The sequence below is a fragment of the Aythya marila genome (assembly GCF_965140915.1).
Source record: "Aythya marila genome assembly, chromosome: 11".
Classification (NCBI taxonomy): domain Eukaryota; kingdom Metazoa; phylum Chordata; class Aves; order Anseriformes; family Anatidae; genus Aythya; species Aythya marila.
In genome coordinates, this window is record NC_139052.1 from 13,806,907 (window position 1) to 13,824,573 (window position 17,667).

The following is a 17,667-nucleotide window of genomic DNA, read 5'->3' on the forward strand; positions in this document are numbered from 1 at the left end:
TTCCGCCCGCGGGCCGGGGCCGGGCGGCGCGCGCTGGGCCCAGGTGGGCGCGGGCGGGGCGGGGCGGCGGGAACGGGGCGCGCGCCTGGGGGGGGGGGGGGGCACGCGTGCAAGGGGGGGCTGCGAGCGTGCAAGGAGTTTGCACGTCCGTGGGGGGAGTTGCACGCCTATGGGGGGGGGTTGCAAGCGTGCAAGGGGTTTGCACGTCCATGGGGGGCTTGCATGCGTGCAAGGAGTTTGCACGCCTGCTGGGGGGGTTGCATGTTTACGGGGTTTTTGCCCACGTGCAAAGGGTTTGCATGCCGGTGGGGGTTGCACTCTTACAGGGGGGTTTGCATACTTGCCAGGGGGGTTTGCACCCCTGCAGGGGGTTTGCACGCCTGCAGGGGGGTGCACAGCTGCAGGGGGTATCGGTGCATGCTCCTAGGGCTGTGCACACCCGCAGGTGGGTTGCGTGCTGCCGTGGGGCGGTGCACGAAGTAATGCCAAGAGGTGTGGGTGCTTGCAGGGAAGGCGCACACCTGCAGCGAGCTGTGCACAGCCCAGGGGAGGCCGCGCGCTGCCTCGAGCAGCCCGGCCGTGCACGCTGCAGCCGCTTTCAGGGGTCTTCTGCAAGGGGCTGAGGAGCAGCGGTGCAAAACTCAGCCCCTGTTTCTGCTCCTGCAGGCTCCCAGAGGCAGGCACCATGCGGCGTGCGCTCCGGCGAGGCTCGGCGCTGTGCCCCGGCGCACCCCGGCACCGCGCCTCCAGCTCCTTCGCCGGCCGCCCGCTGCCGGAGAGCCCGGCCGAGGACGCGGAGCAGGGGCAGCGCCGCGTCAACCCCCTCAACATCCAGATGCTGTCCCGCGGCCTCCACGAGCAGATCTTCCGCGGGGCCCGGGTGCGCTACTCGGAGGCGGCGGTGCGGCGCAGCGTGGAGCACCTGCAGCGCCACGAGCTGTGGGGCAAGGAGACCTCGGCCCTGCCCGACGTGGAGCTGCGCCTGCCCCGCATGTACGGGGACAACATCGACGAGCATTTCCGCCTGCTGGCCCAGAAGCAGAGCCTGCCCTACCTGGAGGCTGCCGAGGAGCTGCTGCGCTGCCGCCTGCCCCCCACGCCCCCCAGCTGGGCCTGGCAGCTCGGCTGGACCCGCTACGGCCCCGACGGCCGGCCGGAGCCCGTCGACTTTCCCCAGGATCGGGCGGTGGTGCTGGACGTGGAGGTGTGCCTGGCCGACGGGCACTGCCCCACGCTGGCGGTCGCGGTCTCGCCGCACGCTTGGTGAGATGCTGGAGGGGTTTTTTGGGGTCCCTGGGTCTCGGCGCGCAGCCCCTGAGTGTTTTTGGATGGCCGTGTGCCCCGCAGGTACTCGTGGTGCAGCAGGAGGCTGCTGGAGCAGCGTTACTCCTGGTCCAGCTGCCTGAGCCTGGCGGATCTCATCCCGCTGGAGAGCGCCGCGGGTGCCGGCTGTGCCGGGCGGCAGGAGCGGCCGGAGCGCGTGGTGGTGGGGCACAACGTGGCCTTCGACCGGGCCTTCATCAAGGAGCAGTACCTCATCCAGGTGCCCTGTCCTGCAGGGGCTCGTCCTGCCCGCTTCGCTGCTCTGGCTGCGTGTAGCGAGGGCTGGGTGAGACCCGTGCCGATGCTTCGTGCTGGCACCGGGGGTTTGCTTCCCAAATGATTTGCATCAGCGCTTTGGGGTGGTTTTGGCGATGCTGTTAGGCATGAGAACCCGTGGGTTGTGCTCACCTCGTTTGGCAGCACCAGCCCCGTGCCTTGCATTTGTCCCCTGCATGAGGGGCTGCGGTGGGCAGGCTTTACAGGGTGGTGCTCGTGCGTCCTGTGAGGATGCCACAAGCTCTGAGGTGGCCACAGGCACCTTGGGGCTCTCAGGAGAGGGGTGCTGGGAGGCAAAGCTTTGCCCTGGCACAAGCATCCTGAGTGAGGCCTCGCAGCTCAGCAGTTTTGCAGCGCGTTTCTCCTCCAGCACGCCCGGCACCACCTCTCCTCCCTCCTGGCAGGGCTCCCGGGTGCGTTTCCTGGACACCATGAGCATGCACATGGCCATCTCGGGGCTGACGGGCTTCCAGCGCAGCCTCTGGATGGCCGCGAAGCACGGCAAGAGGAAGGGGCTGCAGCAGGTCAGGCAGCACATCAAGAAGACCCGCAGCAAAGCCGAGGGGCCGGCGGTGAGTGCGGGGCTGCGCCGCTGCCGCCCGGGGATTTGGGGCGGCTCTGCTGGGGAAATCGCTCCCGGCCCGTTCCAGGTGGGCAGGGGCTAAAATAAAAATAAAATGAAAAAAAAAAATAACGGGGTTGTCCCCTGTGCCCGCCAGGTCACGGCGTGGGACTGGGTGCACGTCAGCAGCATCAACAACCTGGCCGACGTGCACGCGCTCTACGTGGGCGGGGAGCCGCTGGAGAAGGAGGCGCGGGAGCTGTTTGTCAAAGGGACCATGGCCGATATCAGGGATCACTTCCAGGTGCTGGGAACGGGGCAGGGGGAGCTGCAGGGTGCTTCTCGTCTCGGTGCGAGGGGTTTGGGTGCTTCTGTGGCTGCCTCCTGCTGCCGGTGACGCCGTGCTGTGCCCCCAGGACCTGATGTCCTACTGCGCCCGCGATGTCCAAGCCACCCACGAGGTGTTCCAGGAGCAGCTGCCGCTCTTCATGGAGAGGTGAGGGGGCCCGGTGGGAGGCTGGGGACACTGTGACCCTGCTGGGGATGGGATGTGGCTGATCCCTCCCTGGGGAGGCCGGGAGGGTGCTGAGCCCCGTTCCAGGAGGCTCTCAGCCCTGTCTGGGGGTGAGAAGGAGCAAACAGCCATTGGTGCTGTGCCCCCCTGCTCGGAGGGCATCTCCCCTCCGGGAGGATCCTAATTCGGGGCTGCCTTGGGCCGCAGGTGCCCCCACCCCGTGACGTTCGCAGGGATGCTGGAGATGGGGGTGTCCTACCTGCCGGTCAACGGCAACTGGCAGAGGTACCTGGACGACGCCCAGGGCACCTACGAGGAGCTGCAGAAGGAGATGAAGAAGTCCCTGATGAACCTGGCCAACGACGCCTGCCAGCTGCTGCACGGGGACAGGTACCGGGGCCAGCCGAGGGGAGGGGGTGGCGCCGCGCCCCCACCCATGGGTGCTGGAGCACGGCCGCGGCGTGCCGGCAGGTACAAGGAGGACCCCTGGCTCTGGGACCTGGAGTGGGACACGCAGGAGTTCAAGCAGAAGAAACCCCCGAGGAAGAAGAAGGACCAGAAGGTGAAGGACGGCGAAGCCCCCGGGGCAGGATCGGCGCAGGAGTGGCAGGAAGGTGAGTGTGGGAAGGTTTAGGGGGACCTGGGGCTTGAGTGATGCTCAGCCCCAGGGTTCCCCGTGTCCCCCCCAGACCCCGGTCCCCCCAGCGAGGATGAGGAGCTGCGAGCAGCCCCCGAGGGCAGCACCCTCCTGCAGCGCCTGAAGGACACGGTCACACTGCAGCCCAAGAAGCTGCAGCACCTCCCCGGCCACCCGGGGTGAGTTGGGGACCGCAGGGGTGCCAGGGGCTCGCTCCGTGCTCCCTGTCCCCTCTCCACCACCCCCCGTATCCTCCCCCCAGGTGGTACCGCAAGCTGTGCCCGCGCCTGGAGGATGAAGGCTGGGTGCCGGGGCCCAGCCTGATCAGCCTGCAGATGAGGGTGACCCCAAAACTGATGCGCCTGGCCTGGGACGGCTTCCCCCTGCACTACTCGGAGAAGCACGGCTGGGGATACCTGGTGCCGGGGCGGCAGGACAACCTGCCCGCGGCCCCCCCGGGCGGGGAGGGTCCCGTCTGCCCCCACAGGTGAGGGGGGACGCAGGGGGTGCCCTGCGGGGGCTGAGCCGCGGTGCCTGGCCACCTCCTCAGGGTGGGTGCGTGCGCAGGGCCATCGAGGAGCTGTGCCGGCAGCACCGGCTGGAGAAGGGCCGGGAGCAGCCCCCGCAGGAGCAGAGCGTGGAGGACGAGCTGCTGGTGATGGACGGCAGCAGCATGTGGCAGAAGGTGACACTGGGAGGGAGGAGGCCTCCTGGTGTGGGTAGCAAGGCTGGGCTTTCTCCAACGCGCCCGCAAACACCAGCAGTAAGAAAAACCCTTTTAATAACCTGCCTGACCCCGTCCTTTTTGGGGTGGCCTCTCTGTGCCGCAGGTGGAGGAGCTGAGCCAGCTGGAGGGGGACGTGGGCAGGGCGGACCAGAGCTTGGTGCAGGTAAACGGGCTTTGCTGCGGGGTTGGGACCCTGCATCCTTCCCCCTTTCCTCAATTTCCCCTCTTTAGCCCCGTGCTGGGGGCTCCCAGCGGGTGCCCACATGGGGCAGGAGGGCCCCGTGCCCCCCACACCTCGTGGTGTCGGTCACAGGAGGAGGGGGGCGAGTGGGGCGAGCTGCCGGAGGACAACAGCCGGCCCTCGTACCACCACGGCAATGGGCCCTACAACGACGTCGACATCCCCGGGTGCTGGTTCTTCAAGCTGCCCCACAAGGCAAGTCGGGTCCTGGTGCTCAGCACCCCCTGCTACATGGGGCTGCGTTGCCCTGCCCCACAGCCCAGCCTCTCCTCGTGTCCTGCTCTACTCCTCCGGTGTCCCTAATCCTGCCCTGTGGGGTGGGAGGGCACGTGGGGCTGTGGCGGTAGCAAGCGGCGGCACGCTGAGCCCCGAAATCCGTGCTGCTAAAGGACGGGAACGCCAACAACGTCGGGAGCCCCTTTGCCAAGGATTTCCTGCCCCGCATGGAGGACGGCACCCTGCGGGCTGCCGTGGGGCGCACCCACGGGACGAGGGCTCTGGAGATCAACAAGATGATCTCCTTCTGGAGGAACGCTCACAAGCGGATCAGGTGAGCAGCCCCGGCCCCGTTGCCACCATCCCACACATCTCAGAGCGTGTGTGTGGAGTCCCTACAGGTGCTCAGAGCAGCTCAGCACCCCCTGTGCCCTGACGTGTCTCCGCAGCTCGCAGATGGTGGTGTGGCTGAAGAAAGGGGAGCTGCCCCGCGCTGTCACCAGGTACGGGGAGGGACGGATGGTGCTGGGGGGGCCCCGTTTTGTTGGCACTCACCCTTTGCCCCTGTCCCAGGCACCCGGACTACAACGAGGAGGATGACTACGGAGCCATCCTGCCGCAGGTGGTGACCGCGGGCACCATCACCCGGCGGGCCGTGGAGCCCACGTGGCTGACAGCCAGCAACGCACGGGTACGGCCGGGCCCACGGGGTTCGGGGCACGGCGAGGGGGTGTCCGTGCATTTTGGGGCAGCTGGTGTGTTCTGTATGGGAAAGTGGAGCTGGGGCGGGTTGGAGTCATGCTGGGATGGAGGAGGAGGAGGAAGGGGCATTGTATGGGGTGTGCTGAGGTTGGCGTCACATCCCGCAGGCCGACCGCGTGGGCAGCGAGCTGAAAGCCATGGTGCAGGTGCCTCCCGGCTACGCCCTGGTGGGCGCGGACGTGGACTCGCAGGAGCTGTGGATAGCGGCCATCCTGGGCGAGGCGCACTTCGCCGGCATGCACGGTGAGCAAGGGCCCTACAGCGGGTGTCGGCACCCCAAAACGCTCGGCATTCAACCCCTTCCTCCCTCCCTCCCTCCTCGCCGCAGGGTGCACGGCCTTCGGCTGGATGACCCTGCAGGGGAAGAAGAGCAACGGGACGGACCTGCACAGCAAGACGGCCGCCACGGTGGGCATCAGCCGGGAGCACGCCAAGGTCTTCAACTACGGGCGCATCTACGGGGCCGGGCAGCCCTTCGCCGAGCGCCTGCTGATGCAGTTCAACCACCGGCTGACGCAGGAGCAGGCGCGGGAGAAAGCCCAGCAGATGTACGCCGTCACCAAGGGCATCCGCAGGTGGGTGCTGCCCCCCGGGGCTGTGGGGTGCGTGGGGACGGTGTCCCCGTGGGTGCTGCCCCGGGTGTGGGTCACCCCCAGCTGGCTGTCGCTGCCCAGGTTTCATCTGAGCGAGGAGGGCGAGTGGCTGGTGAAGGAGCTGGACCTGGCCGTGGACAGGGCAGAAGATGGCTCGGTGTCGGCCCGGGATGTCCACCGGCTCCAGAGGGAAGCTGCAAGAAAGTGAGATGCTGTGACCCCAAATGGTGCTTGTGGGACGGGGGCGTGAGGTGGGGAAAGGCCGTGGGTGGTGGGCAACGAAGGGGCCGGGTGGTCCCAGCTGTCTCAGGTCCACCCCGTCCATGGGACTGGGATGCTCCCAGTGTCTCCCAGTGCGTGAGCAGCAGCAGATGGCCGTGGGGGCTGCCCCAAACCAGAAGAGGGTGTTTGAGGCTCCCTCAGACCCGTCTTCTGCCCCAACAGGTCCCGAAGCAAGAAGAAGTGGGACGTGGTGGGCCACCGGGTGTGGGCTGGCGGCACCGAGTCCGAAATGTTCAACAAGCTGGAGAGCATTGCCTTGTCCTCCTCGCCACAGACCCCGGTGCTGGGCTGCCACATCAGCAGGGCGCTGGAGCCCGCCGTGGCCAAGGGCGAGGTAAGGCCCCAGCTCTGCCCTCCTGAGGGGCAGGAAACCCTACAAACCCCTCGGAGCCGCAGAAGAAACCCTCAGGTGTTGGGTCCTGCTCCCCTTTTCTCAGGGGAAACACAGGAACCCTCAACAGCCCCTCTGAGAGGAACAGGCCCAGGCCCTGGGTGTTTCTCAGGGCATTTCTCTGGGCATTTCTCCTCATGTTTCTCCCAGCATTCCTCCTGGTGTTTCTCCTGGCGTTTCTCAGAGCGTTTCTGTGTTTCCTGCCCCCAGTTTCTGACCAGCAGGGTGAACTGGGTGGTGCAGAGCTCGGCCGTCGACTACCTGCACCTGATGCTGGTCTCCATGAAGTGGCTCTTCGAGGAGTTCGACATCAGCGGGCGCTTCTGCATCAGCATCCACGACGAGGTGCGCTACCTGGTCCAGGAGCAGGACCGCTACCGGGCCGCCCTGGCCCTGCAGATCACCAACCTGCTGACACGGTGAGATATGGGGCTGGGGGAGAGATATGGGGCTGGGAGAGAGATATGGGGCTGGGACACCTCCTAGGGCCAGTCCCTGTTACGTGGGGTTGTGGTTCCCCTCAGCTCTGAAGCCCCCTTCCCCGTGCTTTATGGCGTGTGGTTTATAGAGGAGTTGGCCAAAAGCAGAGCTATTTTCTGCCCGGCTGAGGTAAGGATACAGCAAACAGCTTTTCTGCGCCCGGGCAGCACTCGCAGCGGGGGGAGCCGCCCTGATGCTTGTGCCTTTATCCCAGCTATTGCGAGCACAGGGCTTCCTGCTGGGAAAATCCAACATCTGCTCTGCGTGGGAGGATTAGCCAGCAGTGAAGGGCTGGGTTTGGCCTTTTCTTCCTCAGAGGCTGAGCCTAGCAATGCTGCGTTCCTCCCACAGCTCCTCCGGCGCTCCTTGACCCTCCCGCTCCCCGGCACTCCCGCAGCACTTTGTCTGCCAGCCGCTGCCTGCCACGGGTGCAAAGCAATCTGTGCCGAGGGCTGAGCGGGGTTTTGTGAGGCTGCCTTTGTTCCAGCCCAGCCTGCGGCTGATCAAAGCCCCCCTCGTGCAGTAAGAGGAAAGGAGAGCTGGCTGCGCCTGAGAGAAGTTGGCGGGCTCGCTCCAACTTTTAAGTGCTGGCTGGTTCCTGCCTTTGAGAAAAGGCCACGGAGTTCTTTCCCCAGCGGAGAACAAGCGGTGCTCGTGGTGACAGAAAGGGCTGGGCACTGAGCTTCCCCGTTAAGCAACCTCCCTGGCTTTTTTTTCCCCAAGGGGCGCTGCCTACAAGGGATTTTCTGCTGCTTGGGCCATGAGGGGACACAGTTTGACACCCCTGTCACATCCCTGCTGGGCTGTGCCACGCTGTCTGCTGCAGCCTGGGTGTGACAGAGCTGTGTGTAGTGTGGCACGGCCCCACTTGCTCCCCTCTGTTTCCAGGTGCATGTTTGCCTACAAGCTGGGCCTCCAGGACCTGCCGCAGTCGGTGGCTTTCTTCAGCGCCGTGGATGTTGACCGGTGCTTAAGGAAGGAGGTGACCATGAACTGCGTGACACCATCAAACCCCACGGGGATGGAGAAGAAGTACGGCATCCCCCAAGGTGAGCAGCAGCCCTCTGAGCGCCATCCCCTATAAAAGCTGGAGGCCCTACAGGAGCCTCCCTGCTGCTGGGGGTGAAGCCCAGCCTCAGGGCCTCCACCCCCTGGTGCCAGCCCCTCCCTACCCTGCTCACCTTTCTCAGCACTTGGGCATTTTGTGCTGCTGCTTCCAGCTATTTCTGATAAAGAAATCAGAGCCTGGCTGTCAGCCCATGCACAAGTTCGCTTTGTGCCCCTCAGAAGGCAGATGAGCCTTCCTCTCGTCTTTTAAACACAGCCCAAGCCTGACTTGTTCCCTCTGTGAAATGAGACAGCTCTACAGTTGTGTATGTCTTGCCCTCCAGGCCCAAACATTTCTGCCCTTCAGTGTTTTCTCTCCATCCCCCCTCTCCCTCAGCTCAGCAGAGCTGGGTTCAGAGCCCAGCCCATGCTGCATGTTTCAGCCTTGGCAGGGCTGTGTCCCTCCCCAGCAGCCCCGAGGCTTACAGTTGTCCCTAGGTGCACCTGACGTAACCTTCCAACTGCTGCAAACAAACATTTAATTGTTGGCTGGGAGCTGCTTTAAATAGCACCTCCTCACTATGCAGCAGCATTTTGCCGGATAAGAGGAACCTGCCCTCGGAGTTGTTTTGTCAGTTATTGACCACATCAGACATTTCAGCCTTAAGCAGCCTTTATTAGGAGTTCTACAGGTGAAGTGTGCTTTCAGAAAAAAGAATCTGGGCTCTGTGGGCAAAAAGGGTACTTGTGTTCTCATCAAGAACAAAGCAAATTAAATAAGTGCATCGGGGTCAGCAAAAATGTAACACAGCCCCTACTGCTGGCTCTCCAGAGCATGCTGGCACCTCTCCGCTTCTTTGGCACTATGCATGGCAGCGAGCTTCAGCTCTGAGGGAGAACAGCCCGTGTGCTGCTTCCTACTAGGGCTGTTTTCTGCACTCACAGCACCATACAAACGAGAAGTTTGAATAAATTTAGGGCTTTCTGTGCTACATGCTCTGAACTAAAAGCAACTAATTACTGTTACTCTCGTATTCGTATGTTGTACAGTCTATAATTGTACTGCAGAATGCACGGAACTCATTGTCCCATTGTCTTCCAGGAGAAGCACTGGATATATATCAGCTTCTTGAAATAACCAAAGGTTCGCTGGAAAAAAAGTGATGACTCGAGTGCCAGAATGACAGTTGTCCAGAGAGCGTGCCAGAACCCGGCTGTCCTTTCAGAAGCACATCTTTTGTCAGGGACTGATCCTGGGTGAGCTGCTTGCTTTTTGCTGGAAGAAGGGATGTTCCTGAAGAAGAGAACTGTGGTAGCAGCGTGTTTGAATGGCAGAGGCACTTCTTAAGGCAGCAGGCAGCTTTAATACCTGAGACGCTTGACAAGAGTCACTGTTTGCACACCCCAGGCATGAAGAAAGAAGTCTTGAGTATTTGACAAGAGAAAAAGGAAACTACTATCTCTGTACACACGGTTCTTCAAGACCAAGGTGAATCTGCCGCAGAACAGGCACTGCAGGAGGAGGGGGCAGCAGTGGCAACCGCACCTTTATTTTTTTCGCCGTCTCTTCTTTTTGGGTTCCTGGTTCTCATCTGGCTGCTCTGCTGTGGTGGACTGGAGAGAGGAGAGAGAGTACCAGTACAGGGTGAATGTGTTTGTGCGAGTACTCTAATGAACGTTTACTTGAAGAAAGCAGACTGACAGAACAGGATTTAGCACTTTTTCCTCCCTAGCAAACATGGCCTGAAATAGAGGACTCCTCTCACCCACCACAGCTTTCCCCCGGACCTCTTTACTTCATGCTGGAATTCAGACCCCAGGTTCTGAACGGCACAAGACAAGGCCTGTTTGTTCAGTGCTGGATTCTGGCTTGTTGATGCTGGTTACACTCTGGGAAATATGGGCAAAAGCACCAATAAAAACCTGGACAATCAGCAAAGGAAAGTGGTGTGTCTTCTGTCCAGCACAAGCTGTGCTACCTTCCCCAGCAGCGGCTGCTGGAGGAGGCCAGCCAGGCCTCAGGCAATGCTGACAGACTTCTCAGCTTGCTGAGACAGGCAGAGGCAAACAAGAAGGTTTATAAACAGTCCTGCTTAACACCAGGCATGCAGCCAACTGGTACACGGACACAAAGGTCACTTAAGGCAGAGGGCTGGACTGCAGGGAACACTTCAGGCCTATTTGCTCACTCCTCTTAGCTTACTATTGAAGCGAGGGCTAACCCAAGCGAGACAAAACTGGCCTAGTTTCCATATACCTAAACAGCTCACACATACACATGGCAGCAGAAACCCAACAGTAACAGCAGCTGAAGGAATTCTTACCTGGTCATTGTCCGGTTCATTTTCAGCATCCTCTGTGTTATGCTCCTGCAACACGCTGTCTAGCATGGACGCATTGATGCGGAAGTCCCGGGAGGTACTGAGCTTCATGTATTGCATCAAGTTCACCTGCAGCAACCGGGGGGCAAGACAAAGGGCATTAGCTTCTTAGTTTTTTACCCTGCCTAGTCCTACACACAGAACTAGAACAAAGTGTGGTTTAGTTAAGCCTGAAAGAAGGGTAAGGTTCTTACACTTTCCTAATCTGAGCAGCAATGGAGTGATTTTTGTTTTTATAGTGAAACAGCAGTAGCCTTCTACCGTGCCACGGTACTGCTGTTCCCTTGAGCTCATATCACAGAAGACCTCTGCTTTACGTTACCTTTGATTTCTTGGACAGATGGATAAGGAACTTCTCATACTGCTCTATTGCAAAAATCAGGTTGGGGATTGGCTTGGTATCCCGAAGCACCTTAGCCTGAAATGCAGAAAGGTGGCAGGTCAGATTTGAAGCAAACAGCACGAAAACTGCCTTGTATAGTCATCACTAACACACATCCCAGCTATGGCACTACAGCAGCACCTGTATTTCTACCAGCAGTTTTGATTCCCCAAAAGCCAGTGGTGCTATAGCAAGACACAAAGGCCACAACCATTCCAGTTCAGAGAACTGTCTTCAGTAGCCTTTTTCCACAGCAGTCCTGCTTTACCTGCCTAGTTTGTTGCTGGGTTTAACCTGCCTCCCAGAATGGTTCTGCAGCAAGGCTCTTCCACATATATCTATTTTTTTCTGCAGTCCACAGCCCCAATATGCCTGACAGCCAGAGCAGAACTCGCTCTGCTCCAGCTCTGCTAAGACATTCTAAGCCTATGCTTTCCAGGCAATGAGCACACTGCTGTTTCATCACATTTCTGCCCTGTATATTTCATACCACTAATGTTTGTTCCCCATGCTGACAGGGGAGTGGCAAAAGGGTATGCAGCATTTCTTAACGTTTCCACACACTCAGGAAGTGGCTAGAAAGATCAGGCTTGTGGTTTTTAAACACTTAGCATCACAGGAATGTCTGGGACAACAGACAAGACAGAGGAGACACCAACAATGAGCGTAAACAGAGGACACAAAAGGCCAGGAACCTGCTTACCTGTTCCCAACAAAATCAGCCAGTCAGTATCAGCTGCATTACTTTAACAGAATCCAGTATTTTATCTTTAAATGTACTGATAAAATTAATAAACCCTTGCATAGCATATAGTATTAGCTCCAATAATTTTTTCTATTTCTGTAATTTCATAGCTTATCCCAAACACAGAACAGTCAGACAACACAAGCTATCCAGACTTGACCTTTTTCCATCCCTAGGAGCTTTTAGGTTGCATTTAGTATTTTTATTTAATTTTTTGTAAACTTTTCTCTGAAGTTCAGGTTGCAGAAATTAGATTTTTACTTAAAGGCCCAAATGACAATGTGTCATTGGTGATCTCTAAGAATCCACCAGGTAAAGCAAGCCTTGAGGCATGATCCCAAGTTCAAACGTAGCCCGTATTCTAATAGAGAGCAAGACAATCTCACCATGACTGTGGAGACTGCGGCAGCTTCTTCTTTCTTCTTCTTTTTCTTCTCTTCCACAAAGCTTAAGCTCTCACTATGGATGTTCTGAAGAAGGAAGCCAAAAGATGTGGCATTAGAGGGTAAATAGGGTAGGAAAGGCCAGCCAAGTAAGGCCACAGAAGGCTTTGCTCTAGCCAGCTAACACAGCATTTACCAGCTACGTGACAGAAAGGCAGTATGTAAGGATGGAATCTCACAAAAAAAGGAAGGAAAGAAAATAACTTCATGGTTTATACATTCATAAGCATGTATGTGTGAGACATCCCCAGCAACAGTAGCTTTGCATGCCACTGTATTTTCCCCAACATGCCAGGTCTGGTTTACAAGTCCTTTGGTCCTCACTCAAGCACCCACTTCCTGTCTAAACAGACAAATCTCATCCCAGGTTGCTTTCTTTGGCACCCACAGCGCTTTGTGTGGTGACGACTGCAGTGTCCTTGACCTTTACTTGCCACCGTGATTAACAGCAGTATCAACTGCATCCAAAAAAGGCACATGAGCAGAAGGGGAAATAAAAAATTAGCTAAAAACCAGTTCCCTAAGCGTTTTCTTCCTTCCCTGCTCAAATAGAAATCAACATGCCTGGTCCCAATGGTACTGAAATGTCTTACACTATTATTTGACATATTAAAACTTAAACTATAAGACGCTCAAGTCATGTCAAGAAGATTAAAAATCCCAAAAGGTGCCCGTGCACTGCATCTGATTCACCATTCTGCATCAGACAGATGAAGTATGATTTTACCACAGTTATTTTAGATCCTACCTGTACATAAGTAATGAATGAGTAACACTGTGGGGTCAAATGGGAACCTGACAGCTTCACCTGCAAAGAAGCAGAGAGGCTGGTGTTACTCCCAGCTCAAGACAATGAGCCATTTCCTCCAGCAATTTGCTCACACTCACCAGCTTTTCTAGCCTTCCTGGAATCGTATTCGAGGTGCTGCGGCAAGCTTGAATATACTGCAAAGAAAACATGAATGAGTCTCTTTTGGATGCGCTGTTCCCACAACCTGTACTTCCAGGCAAGGGCTCAAAGCAGCTCATTCAATTGCCACTGACCAATTAAGAAAGGAAGTTCTGACAAAAGGATGAGGAGCTCAGAGCGCTGCCTGCTGTCCTCAGATCAGAAGACAACAGGGTATCATTTCCAGAGCATCCAAGTCTTGTTTCAGTTTAAAATAAAATTCTTTCCTATGCCAATGTTCAGAAAGAAACGAGGAACACCGTAGATTGCCTGAGCATAAATTGGATTCTTCTGAAACCAAGACTGCTGAAACACATACAGCATTGTAGAGGCTACAGCAGTAGCAGTACTGCTCGCAGTGAGGAGGGCAGTATTTACAAGAACTATCCTCCCCAGCGGCTGGCTATAGCCCAAATGACCTCTGCATTCCAGAGCTGTGAGAGCTCCAGGGAATTCATCATCTTGTCTCAGATGAGTTCCCCGGTCTGATCTCGTGTCCCAGTTGCCCCAGGTTCAATGCTTTGAGCCTTAGATGGGAATGAGTGGCAAGGGCAGGATTGCTGAGCACTGTGAGAATATTGTTAGTGCCTACAAGAGACACTGGAAAGAACCAGTCTCAGCCAAGCGCAGTCAAAGTCAACTGGAGAAAAGCTTTCTTTTATCTCCCCTGGTATACCTATCACTGCTGTGGAAAGGTCATGAAACTGAGTGCATAAAAGCCAATGGAATAAGGACTCATTTTATGCAAGAGATGAACAGCCCAGCCCTGAGTAGCTGCTGCCAGGGGTCACTGCGAGCTTGCTGTGGCAGATGGGGAAAAAGTTTTTAGATCCCAGCCAGCTCACTGTCAGCAGAGCTGCACTCACATGTTTGATGAGGGAGGTGAGGATTGTGTAGGTCTTGCTGAGGCTTCTCAGCAGCGTGTCCACACAGCTCCCTGCAGGAAGCGCTGTCTGCACCAGCTCATGAAAAACCGTCAGCAGAGTTCCCAGCTGCAGAATTATGCCCTTCTCCAGAGCCTGGGTCTGGTTTGATGCCTGAGTAGAGTCTTCTAGTAGAAAGAGAGGAATACTATATAAATGTGTGTCTAACAAGCCCAATTAGGCAGGTGGGAGACATAAAAGACCACTTTTTGTCAGGTGCACATAACACCAGTGTGGCACAGGGAAAATAACTGGGGCAGGGGTTGTGACAACTCTCACTGCTGATGTGAAACCAACTCAAGGGAGAGTTTACCTGCCCTGAGATGATGCTACCTGAGAATCCTGAAATACTTTTTTGTTTTTGTCTTTGACAAAGGTGTAACAGTAAGAAGTGGGCCACTGCTATTACCTGATGTGTCTGATCCCAGACTGGTAAGTTTCTTGATAAGCCAATCCACCTCTTCAAGGACCTTATCTGCCTGACTCAGAACCAGCAGCTAAGACAGAAACAGCAATAACAGGTTCTTGGAGGAGTTTGACAGAACAGAAATCTACACGTCACTTGTAGCAGTGGCTGGTTGCTCCATCCACACAGCTTTGACTCACACAGACAGTAGGGGCTGCAGTCTTGGCATTCACTATGGCAAAATGGGACCGACTCTCAACTTCTATGTCCTGGTGGGAGGGAGAGAAAAATTCTGGTGAGCAAAACTTCAGCTCCTACTGCATGGTTTGCATCCATCTATTCTGCCCTGACAGAACTAAGTGAAGAGAGGTAAGCTGCTGTGGACTCTGCATCATACCTGATCTATGTCTCCCAGGCAAGCATGGATATCTTGTGCAAGTTCACGCAGCAGACTGACGGGACTCTTGTACTGAACATGGAGGCTGAAAAGGAGAGTCAGCAAACCCTTACAGCAAGAGACGTCCTCTGTGGGGGAAGGAAAGTAAAACAGGATGTTAGCAGATGTAGAACTCCTTTCACTATTCAGGAACATCATACATCCATTGAGGGAAAGCCTCAGATTCAGCATGGAGTTAAGTCTACACTCCCAGAAACACAGTAAATGAAAATCCTATCGAAATGCTCTAGTTGCAACAGCAGAGTTTACAACAATGGGCACTGTGCATAATGCTACAAGGGGGAATAACAGAGCCCTCATCTCACAGGAAAACAGTGCTCAGAAGCACCTAGTAAGCACAATACAAACTCTGGCAAGAGTAATGTTTTTCCAGAATACAAATCCAAATTTGAGCAACAGGTACACTAAGTAACAAGAGAAAAAAGTCAAGTAAGTAACTTCTCTTTTTTCAGCTGCTCTAGTATTTATAGGGATGAAGTTTCTTTCCTAATAGCCATGCTAATAAACACAAAGTCATGGCAATCTGCCACAGAATAGCACCTGAATCTATCTGCAAGAAAGAGATGGAAACAGAAAAAAGAGCAGAGCATTTAAGAGACTATTATCAGACCTGAGACATCGCATCCAAACACACCCCTCAGAGCTTACTTACCTAGAGCATTTTCTTTGCAAATTTTGACTGTCCATGTCAGGAACTGAAGGAACTGTATAAGAGGAGAAAAAAAATATTAATGGTTTGAAACAGAACTCAAAACACAAAATTAAACAACAACAACAAAAAAAGCAAGCAAGCAAAGAAACAAAAAGAAACACAAAAAGAGGTCATTCAAGACAATGAGTCACAGTGAAGGGAGACCAGCAGAGTCCCCTTCTGGCAGAAGGGCATTCAGCCATGCTCTGTTAAATTCCACAAGGAACATTTAACCTACTAACAAGTCAAAAGCTGAGATGCAGGACACAGGAATGGCTATACCTGCCCTCTGACAGAGTAACAGCTCCATTTAATTTAAGGTAAATGACAACTCCAGACTTCTAGCACACTTTTAGCGCAGTGCCTAATATGTAAAATTGGGGCACCTCTAGTCTGTGCTTTAGAAAACGCATCCTTGCACGGAATAAATTAGGCACTCAGCCAATCCGTTCTGAAAAGCTGTATTTGGACTAGTCACAAATCTGCTGGCCTTTTTTGGCTTTACTCCCACGTGGAAGCCAAACCACACCTAGGCTCTATCAGGGGTTGCTTCTCATGGAAACAAACAGTTTGGGCTCCAGATGCCCAAAGGCAGCATCAGAACGTGCAAGGGGGAGGGTGGGAAAGTAACTTGTTCTTAACTGTTCTTGCAGGCATTTGACAAGATAATGCTTGACAGCTTACTAAAACTGTCGGTTTGACACGGTCTGGTCTGCAGGAGAAAGCTAGAACATGAACACACACAGACGTCAAAGTCCAGATCAAAGCCCTCAGATATCAACTCAATCTGGTAACGTTCCTCCCACATCTATGATTGCTACACACATCCTCACCACCCCAAGAAGGTTGTGAAGTACCTGCTGAGACGTTGGGTCCAGGAGTTTGGACAAAGTGGAGAGAACGGTGACAAGTAACTGAGTTTCCTTGGAGTTGAAGTCATCTTCAGCACTGCTGAACTGGTTCACCAGAGACCTCTGATCATGGGGAGGAAGGACAGAGACACTGAGCTCACATGCTTGTTGCGGGGACGTTTTAAGAAGTAAATAATCAGAAGCTGCAGCATATAAAGGAATTTGCAACGTTCAAGAATGAAAAAAAAATATAAAGAGAGGAATCTTCTTTAAGGAGCACACACCGATTTTTTTTTTTTTTTTTTTTGAGTGCTTACTCTGAGGTTCACTTTTGATTCAGTGTGACTTCTGCAACTTACTCAGGTATGTTTTGTGCTGCATTGCAGGACCTTAGAGCTCTCTGAATACACGTGCACTTCAATCCTGCCCTGCACACTGCCCTGAAGAAGCCTTCCTTAAGGATCAGAAACTTTTCTGAACAGCCAATGACTCACAGTGTCAGAGTTGCTAGTGTATACTTGATTCTGTGGTCAAGCAATAGAGAACTAACAGCATTTTCTGCCAGAATTACAAGTGCTTTGGAACACTTGCAGCACACAGTGGTACTTACCTGAAACTGTCGGATCTGGAAGGCAGCTTTCTCTGTGACATTAATATCCGCTGCTTCTGCGTCACCATCAGTAGTATCTGGCAGACAGAGAGGTGCAGAAAAGAGCTAAATGCCAAGAGCAGAACACAGGATTTATTTCCAAAAGTAGGAAAGACTGAAACTGCTCACAGCTAGGGAAGGAATACAGACTGTAAACCTGTGGTGAGCACAAAAACACGCTAAAGGCAAACCTCAAATAGAACACTGTATCAGACCCCAACTATCCTCTGCTGACAGACTGATGGCAGGTAAACATATCTTGGAACTGGCATGGAAATCCATGGCTACTGAACTCTCCTTGCTACTGAGGGACAATGACTAGACCCCTCTAGCTATGGATAAAGAATACACGTGGGCTGAACATGAAGGCTAGCATTGTACCACATGCCTACCCAGGGCTTGTAGAAACTGGGGGATCCTAGCAGCATACAGCTGCTGCACCGTGTTGAAGATCCGCAGACAACCTTCCAAGCACAGCAGGGAAATGCTTTTGCCCTTCTTCTTCCCGGACTCTTCGACAACAGTGGGAATTGAAGTGTACCTCCAAAGCAGGACCCTAGGGGATGGGAGAGGAGTTGACAACACACGCTCCTGTAAAGCTGGCTGCACAGTGCAAGAGCCTAGAACATGGCTAATCACAGAATCTTCGGTTCATATTTTTAATATAACTAAATTGGAAGGTCTTTTTCCTATAAGAGCAGGGCGAAGAGATCCACTTTAAAGAAGACTGTTTCAATGT

General features: G+C 55.0%; 3 protein-coding genes across 4 annotated transcripts in view; 2 read left to right on the plus strand and 1 right to left on the minus strand.

Annotated features, from left to right (window-relative positions):
- Positions 1–9,979, plus strand: POLG (DNA polymerase gamma, catalytic subunit). The gene is made up of 23 exons (XM_082768735.1): positions 1–43; positions 667–1,263; positions 1,348–1,543; positions 2,004–2,171; positions 2,319–2,465; positions 2,578–2,657; positions 2,883–3,065; positions 3,147–3,289; positions 3,365–3,491; positions 3,575–3,799; positions 3,880–3,997; positions 4,143–4,202; positions 4,353–4,475; positions 4,670–4,830; positions 4,946–4,999; positions 5,070–5,187; positions 5,366–5,501; positions 5,587–5,833; positions 5,933–6,055; positions 6,296–6,467; positions 6,735–6,943; positions 7,893–8,053; positions 9,154–9,979. Exons 2-23 carry the CDS (start codon positions 686–688, stop codon positions 9,213–9,215), a joined length of 3,591 nt encoding a protein of 1,196 aa, XP_082624861.1. The 5' UTR covers positions 1–43; positions 667–685; the 3' UTR covers positions 9,216–9,979.
- MFGE8 (milk fat globule EGF and factor V/VIII domain containing) overlaps positions 1–17,667 on the plus strand; it is a 102,310-nt gene that overhangs the window by 4,368 nt on the left and 80,275 nt on the right. The window lies entirely within an intron of this gene.
- Positions 9,529–17,667, minus strand: part of FANCI (FA complementation group I) — a gene marked incomplete at its 5' end in the record, with an annotated part of 23,857 nt that continues 15,718 nt past the window's right edge. Inside the window, 14 exons of one of the 2 annotated variants that reach the window (XM_082768734.1) lie at positions 9,529–9,665; positions 10,376–10,501; positions 10,755–10,850; positions 11,946–12,029; positions 12,751–12,810; positions 12,891–12,947; positions 13,818–13,999; positions 14,284–14,371; positions 14,481–14,549; positions 14,678–14,805; positions 15,390–15,441; positions 16,286–16,402; positions 16,890–16,966; positions 17,321–17,484. In XM_082768734.1, coding sequence (XP_082624860.1) covers positions 9,600–9,665; positions 10,376–10,501; positions 10,755–10,850; positions 11,946–12,029; positions 12,751–12,810; positions 12,891–12,947; positions 13,818–13,999; positions 14,284–14,371; positions 14,481–14,549; positions 14,678–14,805; positions 15,390–15,441; positions 16,286–16,402; positions 16,890–16,966; positions 17,321–17,484 — 1,366 coding nt within the window. In that variant the 3' untranslated portion in view covers positions 9,529–9,599. Of the gene's footprint in view, positions 9,666–10,375; positions 10,502–10,754; positions 10,851–11,945; positions 12,030–12,750; positions 12,811–12,890; positions 12,948–13,817; positions 14,003–14,283; positions 14,372–14,480; positions 14,550–14,677; positions 14,806–15,389; positions 15,442–16,285; positions 16,403–16,889; positions 16,967–17,320; positions 17,485–17,667 lie in introns of both variants that reach the window. The other variant, XM_082768733.1, reaches the window with a different exon arrangement.